Genomic DNA, 9648 nt, shown 5'->3' on the forward strand with positions numbered 1-9648 from the left:
AATGGAATATTACTCAGCTATCAAAAAGAATGAATTCTCAACATTTGCTGCAACATGGACGGCACTGGAGGAAATAATGCTAAGTGAAAGAAGTCAAGCAGAGAAAGAATTATCATATGGTTTCTCTCATCTATGGAACATAAGAACTAGGAAGATCGGTAGGAGAAGAAAGGGATAAAGAAAGGGGGGGTAATCAGAAGGGAGAATGAAGCATGAGAGACTATGGACTCTGAGAAACAAACTGAGGGCTTCAGAGGGGAGGGGGATGGGGGAATGGGATAGGCTGGTGATGGGTAGTAAGGAGGGCACGTATTGCATGGTGCACTGGGTGTTATATACAACTAATGAATCATGAAACTTTACATAAAAAATCAGGGATGTACTGTATGTTGACTAACGTAATATAATAAAAAAACATTTAGAAAATAAACAAAAAAATTTAGGGTATAATTCCTTCACTTTGATATGTATTTCACAAGATCTAAATTCTAGATAAGTGAAATGAGTTTCTTAGGATCACACAGTCAATCAGGGGCAGTGCAGAGGAAATAAACCAGAGGCACTTAGGTCACAAATTATACTCTGTTGTTCTAAACTCTACACGTACTTCAGAATGACTGTGAGTTTTTACAATGTAATGATCCCTTGGTGTCATTTCCAATGAGTCTGATTCAGCTGGTTGGGAGTGGATCCTGAGCTCTACTTCAAATTCTCAGGTAATTCAAACCTGCTGCCAAGGTTGAGAACCTATGCATTAAAGATAACAACATAAAAATAAGACAGTTGTTTCTTTAAAAAGGGCACAGTCTAGTGGAAAAATAAAAATAAAGCCTGATAGATAGATATATATATATATATGTTAATTAAGGCACTTAAAAAGTAATTTCATATATGCGTGAGGAGGGGAGTGCCCAAACTTGAACTAAACCTGGGGGTCTCCACTTTATCTAAGTCCAGAGATGTCTGATGAACTTGTAGGATTTAGTGGGCATGTAGTAAAACCAAGTTGCCTCAATTTTTTTTAAAGATTTTATTTATTTATTCGACAGAGACAGAGACAGCCAGCGAGAGAGGGAACACAAGCAGGGGGAGTGGGAGAGGAAGAAGCAGTCTCATAGCGGCGGAGCCTGATGTGGGGCTCGATCCCATAACGCTGGGATCACGCCCTGAGCCGAAGGCAGACGCTCAACCGCTGTGCCACCCAGGCACCCCTGCCTCAATTTTTAGCCAGTGATTATGATGCAGTTGGTCTGTATAGCACATGCTGATAAACACTGACACATGACAGACAGCTACAGTCTGTAGGGAAAAAAAACTTACTTGCGCATAAGTGATCAGAGGCAAACCCGAGCCCAGCTTGCAGGACACTTGACTCAGCTATACTTGTTGTACCCTGCAACTTACCAGTCTCTATGCTAGGAACCGAGGGTACCAGGACAAATTGGGCAATATTATTTACTATGAGAAAGGCACAGTCTATTTGGGGACCAGTGATGACTGTGTGATGGAAAATACTCTAAAACAAGGGTCTACCTACTAGGTCTCTAGTCTCAGCCAGTTTCCCATTGTCCTGTGATTATAGGTTTATAGGGCATAGCAAAAATCAAAGCAAAGAGGGAAACTCCTTTGATCCATGTAGGTTAGCCTGAGTAGAGACTAGTGGGGATTCTAGGGTTAGGATGCTATGGACGTAAAGCCACCCCCACACCTGTGCATGTGCTGAGTGAAACCTGTAGCACTGTCTGCACAGAAAATGGAGTCAAGGAAACAGGCCATATTTATCAGAGAATGGAAAGGATAGTCCAATTTTGAACACAACATCAGTGTCACTCAGATTTATCTAGGGGAAGGGGGTAAGAAAGAAAGTCTGAGAAAAACCATAAAGGGCTATTTGGATCCCTAAACAGTACTAGGGAAGTACCCACCTGGACTAAGTATAACTACAAAGCAGGAAAGGGCATTCTCCAAATTTCTGAAAGGGCAAAATGGGAATTCAGACCACTGAAGGTTCAAGAGAAATCAGTAGGTCTTTGTCACCTTTAGGACTACAGCACATTAGCAGTGGTGGGGACCAGTGGAGAAAGCAAAACCTAACAGAAGGGGAAGGAGTGCTTAGCATTCATGGCATTACCTGGGGAAGGGAGACACAGAAGCACAGGTCTAGAAAGGTGTCACCCAGGGGGGCCTGGGTGGCTCAATTAGGCATCTGACTTCGGCTCAGGTCATGATCTCGGGGTCCTGGGATGGAGCCCTGTGAGGGGCCTCCCTGCTCGGCAGGGAGTCTGCTTGTCCCTCTGCCCCTCCACCCACTCGTGTGCACTCTCTCTCATATAAATAAATAAAATCTTTTTTTAAAAAAAGGTGTCACCCACTTGGCATTTAATTAGACTTGATGGTAGACATACTCCTTGGGCCCTTCTCTAAATATGAAGAGCACCTACAGGGTGCATGTGTTATCTTCATTTATAGATTAATAGGCTGACTGTAAAGAAATGTATCTATAATAATGACCAGGTTTGTGCTTCTAAATAAGAGATCTTATTATAAGAGGTAATATAAGATTTATGCGTCTTTAAATTGTGTCTCAAGTATTTATTGATTATCTCCATTCCCTTTATAAGCCAACAGGCAAGTTCTTTGCCTCTTACATTTTTCCTGACACACATAATACACACGTATTCATTTTGGAAAAATGAGAAAAAACAGGTCAAGAGAAATTAAAGAAAGTAAGAAAAAAACATCCTGACACATATATACAATATGCATGCTTTTAAATGAGATAGTGTATCTACAGACTGCTTTTTAAACTGCTTTATTATGTTCACAGTATGTAATAAACATCTTTCCATGCAAGTTGATGAAACTCCCCTGCGGACAGAAAAACTTCCAGAGTAAGTCAAAATGAAATCTCCAATCAGAAAAATGATAGAACACCACAGGTTCACAGTAAAGGGTACATCAAGAAAATGCAGCTTTGGGAAGCAGGGGGTTTATTATTATTAACCTCAGCATTCAAGGCATAAGGCAAAACTCATCATGATGGTCATGGTGAGGGGGATCCCCTATCAGAATGCGCAAACTGTACCTCAGCTGAAGCTCCCTAATTTTCCTCCTTAGCTCTCTCATCTCCTCCATGAACCGTTCCATATCATCTGCATCTCCATCTATCATGTCAAGGTTATTGACAAGCCTATTGGGCATATCCTCTCTAACATCAGGGGCAGGTGGGGCCCAACCCGCTCTAATATTTCCTCTAGGCTCCTGGCCTTCACCACCTCCCAAAGGGTGGGCTGCTTCTTCATTCTGCACCGGAGGCTGCTCGTCTCCTTTGCTTTCCTGGGGTACATTTTCCATGCTGAGGTTTTTTTTCCTGCTTACTCTTCCTAGGAGATAAAAAGCAAGAAGGATGGAATGCGTTGTTAACAACAGGATTCAGAGCTGTCAGAAAAGGTTTTCCCATTTGAGAGACTTCGTGCGCCCTCTAGGGGACGCCCCAGACCCAGCCCTCCTCCAAAGCCCACCATTTTCCGCGTCAATTTTTCCTTAGGTCACTCCTCGCACCTCCCGCACTTAACTCGGGCAGGAAGGGCAGTGAGTCCCTCAGATTCTGTCTTAACCCCTGATAACCATACACCAGAGGGTCCCAGGCAGCCCCCTACCTGCAGGGATCAGAAACGGTCTTCCTCTCTTAGCCCTGCAATCTGGTGCACCAACCGACCTAAAGACCTGTAGAGAGAAACGCGACAGTGGCCAAGACTGATCACTTGATTAAAGGGCCAGTATCAGGGGCACCAGCTCCGTTGTTGATTTAGGTCTCCGTTAATCAAATGTTGCCACCTTCTCTTTCTCCTCCATCCTGTATCACGGCTTCATTTCCTGCCCTTTCATGCGCTACCCCGCCCTCCAGAAATAGGCATTGTAATCAAAGATGATTATTTCCAAACCAGTTTCACCTCTTCTTTAGGCCCCTTAACCCCTGTCTCATCCTTCCCGTCACCTAATTACCATTTCTTGAACATGGACAACCTGCTGTGCGGGGGAGTCAAAAGAGCTTGCTGGATGGTGACGTAGTTTATAAAAATTTTCAATATGGTTGGGTCCCACTAGCCTTTCTGGTACTCACCCTCCTTTCACTGCCCACCATTTTATGCATCAAAATGGACGAAGGGCGAAGAGGTAGCGTGGGCATTACAAACCTGGACCCGCTGAGGTCTCAGCGCTTTGTCTTGCTTACCCCAAGGTCCGCAAGCAGCGCCCACGCTTACACCGACCTGCAGCGATCAGAAAAACTTCTTGCTCCCCGACTATACCTCAGCCAGAAAGCTTCCGTTCGAAGGGACGCTTCCTCTTCCGCAGAAGGGAAGCGTTTCCCGAACCTAATCTCTGTCCCGACCCTCTGCAGCAGCCATCATCTCCGCCCCGCTCCGTCCCCCTCCCCCACCGTTTGCCGCAGCCCACCATTTCCGGCTCCAAAATGGACGGAGGGTGGAGAACAGATTTCAGGACGGGGGCCTAGACCCCCGCCGGAGTCCGCCATCCCCAGGGCCAACGGTTGCGACACCCTCCCGTCGCCCTGCAAGAATCAGGCTGTTTCCTCGCTGTCCCCTTCTCTGGCCCTTCCCTTCCAGACGCCGGATCGCCCAAGAGATCTTCACTCCTAGGACATACTAACTGGTACCCATTCCCAACTCTTGGCTCCTCTCCATCTCCTCCCACCAAGCCCTCCATTTCTTGCACCATAAAAATGGGTATTGGGTAAGGGGTAGAAAGAATCCAGTCCTGAACCCGCTCTGGTCTTAGCCCTCTGCCACCCCAGTCAGCGCCCACTAACCTGCTACGGATCAGGGTCAGCTTCTCCGACTTCCTCCTTCCCTGGGCTGCAGGCTCGCCTGCCTTCAAGGCAAGAGCGAGACCGCGCACAGCCACAAACGACTGCCAGACTGCAACTAGGAGGAGACACGAACCCACGCGTCAGCTCTAGGTCTCGTAAGGGGCACGTCACTGTGAGCTCAGATACCCAATTATGGTTCCCACCTGCATTGCGGCAAGAGGGTGGGGGCGGGAGCGTGGGCGGAGCCACCATTTTCTTCATCCCTGCCTTCTCCCCGCTACATCGCATCCCTATTTTTTTTCCTGTTTGGCAGTCTTTAAGACCAAATTGGTCATGATATTTTGCAGTTTATGTTTGCCTGTCTCCTGATTTCTGCTGGAGGCTTTAAATAATTACTTCTTTCTCTTCTAAACCATTAAATACCCACTCTCCCCTCCACTCCTCTGCAAGTAAAACCCAGAATTACCCGTCATAGTGAGGCAAGGAAGTCTGGAAAATACATAGAAAGTGGCGTTTAAAATAAAAAAAAAAAAACTTTTACTTTATTTCCCTTTCTGTTTTGTTTTGTTTTTTGTTTTTGGAGGGAAAGGGTGGTTATTTTTGTTTTGTTTCCCATTAGCATGCATTCCATTTTTGGTTGTTAATACAGTTATTTTCAGTTGAAAAATAGGATTTCGAGTTGTAAAATCTTGACAACCTCCTTCTCCTGCAGGGCGGAATCACCCTATAAATATAGACGCTTCAGACAGCACCCCCCTTTTAAGGACTTTAAGTTATAAACCTAACCTGATGGTTCCCCTTGTGAAGGGTCTCTGCGAGGTCTTCCCATGAGGTGAGGCACTGAGTCTTGCTGGTGGATTTTCAAACCTATAGGGCCTGTGACAAACTATGGTCTCCTCTAAATTATCTTAGTACAACTTCACTTTACAAAACTCTAGCATGGCCTCTAAAGTAGAACAACACTGAAGTCTTCCAACAATCCAGAATAATAATTTTGGAAAGCTATGCTGACAGATACAAAGTATTGTGAAGCTATAATATTAAAAACAATATTATAGCAGAATAAATATAGGACAAATAAACAGTAGAGAAGGCCATTTTCAAGCCCAAATACAGAGAAATATTAGAAATCTGACTGAAATATTTTGAATTAGCAGGGAGAGGTTAGATTACTGAAGGGATGGTGCTGGGATCATTGGTCAGCTATTTGGAAAACAAAATTGAAGTGCCTTTTTCCTGTTAAATACAGACATAAAATATTCAGATAAAAGGACACAAAACCATTGAAAGTAGTATATAACAAATGTTATTTTGTATATAATGTTAGGACGAAAAAGTTCGTTAAAACTATAGCACCAGAGACAGACATGGCCAACAGGCAACTGGCCCAATCCTGCTGGGGACCCTCTAAGTCTAAAATACTATATAGAATGCCCCTCAGAATTACCCCAATTAGCAATGGGAAACTGGAGTGTTTATCCACAGGCGTGGGTTATTTACTGGTAGATGTTACCCTGGGAATGTTAAAATCTCTGACACTTCGAGGTTGTCCTAAGCCTGGGTTGAGCAAGTTCCCAGGATACCAGAAAAAGTCCTCAGTAAAATTAGTAAAATTAAATACAGACAAGGTAGAAGGACAATATCAGCTTTATTCCTGCCTCGAGAAATAATACTATTCACATTTTACTCTGAATCAGTCCAAATATTTTCCTTTAAAATAAAGATAATAGACACACACATCCATTCGAATATTTATGTATAGTTGTGCTATTTGTAGTTTTCACTATGAGAAACAATGTTGATTGAAATTCTTTGTACATAGTTTTTTTTTTATTTTTTTATTTTTATTTTTTTAAAGATTTTATTTATTTATTTGACAGAGAGACAGCCAGCGATAGAGGGAACACAAGCAGGGAGAGTGGGAGAGGAAGAAGCAGGCTTCCAGTGGAGGAGCCTGATGTGGGGCTCAATCCCATAACGCCGAGATCACGTCCTGAGCCAAAGGCAGACGCCTAACGACTGCGCCACCCAGGCGCCCCATGTACATAGTTTTTTAAATACTAATATGTATTAAATTAAATTCCTAGGACTGTCATTGAAATGACTATGATGCTTTTAATTGTCATGGAAATCAGCCTTGAAAAATATTGTCTCAGTTTGACATCTGTAACATATGAGCATTCCTGTTTTCTCATGAGTCCACCAACACTGAGTATTACCTGGTTTATTGTATTTTTAAAATTTTGTTTGATTTTTGTTTTATTTTTTCTTATTCCATTTATTTTATTTGACTTGTGGTGAGCAGAGCATAACATATAGAGAAGTCGGATCACTATATCACACACCTGAAACTGACATAACATTGCGTGTCATCTATACTCGAGTAAAAAAATTGTTTTCAAGGCCATCAGGTAATGTTTTCTAAACCTGCTACATCATAACAAATACCCGAGCTTAAGATTCCCAGACTTTTCCCTGAAGATTCTAGTTCAATAAAATGGAGCCAGGTCTGGGAACCTGTATTTAAGTTCCTTACACTATTCTTTTTTTTTTTTTAAAGATTTATGTATCTGAGAGAGAGACTGCAAGCATGTCGGGGTGGGAGGAGGGGCAGACGGAGAGGAAGAGAGAGAATTCCATGCAGATTCCCCACTGAGTGCGGAGCCTGAAGTGGGGCTCAATTCCACAACCCTGAGACTATGACCGAGCTGAATTCAGATGCTCAACCAACTGAGCCGCCCAGGTGCCCCACAATTCTTAATATCAGGTAGGTTTGGAAATCATGTCATAGGCAAAAAGGACCAAAACTAAATTAAAAAAAAAACTTCCATTATTTTGTAAGTGGTCTTTTTTTTTTAAAGAACATTATTATGAAATAATTTCAAAGCTACAGAATATTTAAAATAGCACAAAGAAGCCCCACAAAGCCTTCACTATATTCCCCACTTGTTAACATTTTGCTGCATTTATTATTTTCTCTTCACGTAGAAGGACACGTTATTATTTTTCTGAATCATTTGAGTCAGTTGAAGACTAAATGATCATTTAAAATTACTTAGTTCAATTAATTTCATATAAAATTTTCTTAAAAATTAGTTTATTTTTTGTCTTTGGAGGTTTCTTATATAAAATTTGAAATATATATAAACTTGTGATATATAAAGATAAAAATTTTAGTATGTGGTCTTACTAAATGTTCTCACTATTATTATTCATATAATTTATTATGCTTCTATTTTAATGTAATAGTATACCATATTTTCAGGTTAGTAACAGTTAAAGCACTCTATCTGTTTTTGGTGTTTTGATATTTCAAGAGTGTTCAAATTATCTTAATTTATTTAACCAACCCCCAACTGATTCATATTGGCATTATTTCCATATATTTACAGTTACTGGTCTTGTTTCAATAGTGTATATATGGCTGATTGCCCTCAAAAATATTATCTGTTCATGCCTTCACCAACACAGGTTGTAATCAATCATGTTAATTTAGGAAATACTGAATCATGCAAAACAATGTTGAGAGAATAAAGCATACACCCATGCTTTTACACTGTATATAGTTTGAAAATATATATAAATACATATTTATATACATACAGACACATAGAGACATTTTTATGTATTTTAAATGTGTGTATATGCATGTAAATACATATATATGCATACATATACAAACACATAACCTGCTTTTATTACAAATCATGTTTCTGAGATTCATCTATGTTGATGTATACATAGATGTAGGTCTTTTAGCAGTACAGTATTCCATTGTATAATTTGTATTGTTCATTTTTTGTTTTCCTATTGATGCACATTTAGATTTTTTCTCTTTTTTTCTGTTACAAGCATAGATTCAGGAAACATCCTTGTGTATGGCTCCTTTTCACTTCCTTCACTTGAACAGCAAAATTTTATATTTGTTCTGTTTATCATTTAGGGTTTTTTTGTTAAATTGTAAACCTGATCTACCAGGATTTTCCAAATCTACCCTTTCTTGGGTGGCCTCCTAGATATGTAAATGATACCCAGATACACAGATTTGTCTTCTGGAGGTTTTAATTTAGTACATCTGGAATAGGACATGACAGTTTGTATTTTAAGAAGTACCCCAGATAATTTGTAAGATCAGGCAAGTTTGGGAACCCTTTAATGAGTTTTAAAAATTATTTCTTTAATTTGCTGGTTTATTTTCTCTAATTCTTAGCATAGGTGAACATCTATTCTTAAATATTGTCCTTAATGATTGTGTTTAAAAAATAATACAGTAATACTGGTATATGTAATGTAGAAAGTGAATGAGTTTGCTATATATTTTTCAGAAAGCTTATTTTGTATGCATTTATGTTTAGGAATACTTTCTTAGCTCAAGCAAGGATGAAGTAATACTTAAAATTGTTCTTTAATATTTAGGATGTTACTTAGCTTCTAAAGAGTGTTAGGTAACACTTAAAATTTTAGGTTGATGGGAAAAGTTTCAAACTGAATACATTTCTCGAAGTTTTCTGTAAAAGCAAACAATTTTGTTAAACCCTGAAATTGGTACAAACATACTCACATATCCCTCATTGATCTGTAATTTCCATTTCTTCCGTTTTGTCTCTTCTTTTTAAAAATGTATTTTTAAAATTTTAATAATTGTTTTCCAGAGGCACCTGGGTGGCTTAGTAGTTAAGTGTCTGCCTTCCGCTCAGGGCGTGATCCCAGAGTCCTGGGATCGAGCCCCACATCAGGCTCCTCCGCTTGGAGCCTGATTCTTCCTCTCCCACTCCCCCTGCCTGTGTTCCCTCTCTCGCTGGCTGTCTCTCTCTGTC

The 9648-nt window shown here is 40.7% G+C and overlaps 1 protein-coding gene across 4 annotated transcripts; it reads right to left on the bottom strand.

Moving 5' to 3' along the window:
* Positions 1-2577: 2577 nt before the first annotated feature.
* On the bottom strand, positions 2578-5013 carry BEX5 (brain expressed X-linked 5). 4 transcript variants are annotated; one of them, XM_002930417.4, is made up of 3 exons: positions 4832-5013; positions 3660-3726; positions 2578-3383 (listed from the first exon to the last, which is right to left on the bottom strand). In XM_002930417.4, exon 3 carries the CDS (start codon positions 3352-3354, stop codon positions 3013-3015), a length of 342 nt encoding a protein of 113 aa, XP_002930463.1. In that variant the 5' UTR covers positions 3355-3383; positions 3660-3726; positions 4832-5013; the 3' UTR covers positions 2578-3012. The 4 variants fall into 4 exon arrangements, with proteins under 4 accessions (XP_002930463.1, XP_002930464.1, XP_034509448.1 ...); XM_002930418.4 differs by lacking the exon at positions 4832-5013 and adding an exon at positions 4235-4417; XM_034653557.1 differs by lacking the exon at positions 4832-5013 and adding an exon at positions 4197-4417.
* Between the last annotated feature and the right edge of the window lie 4635 nt (positions 5014-9648).

The sequence above is a fragment of the Ailuropoda melanoleuca genome, unplaced genomic scaffold (genome assembly GCF_002007445.2).
Source record: "Ailuropoda melanoleuca isolate Jingjing unplaced genomic scaffold, ASM200744v2 unplaced-scaffold9825, whole genome shotgun sequence".
NCBI lineage: Eukaryota > Metazoa > Chordata > Mammalia > Carnivora > Ursidae > Ailuropoda > Ailuropoda melanoleuca.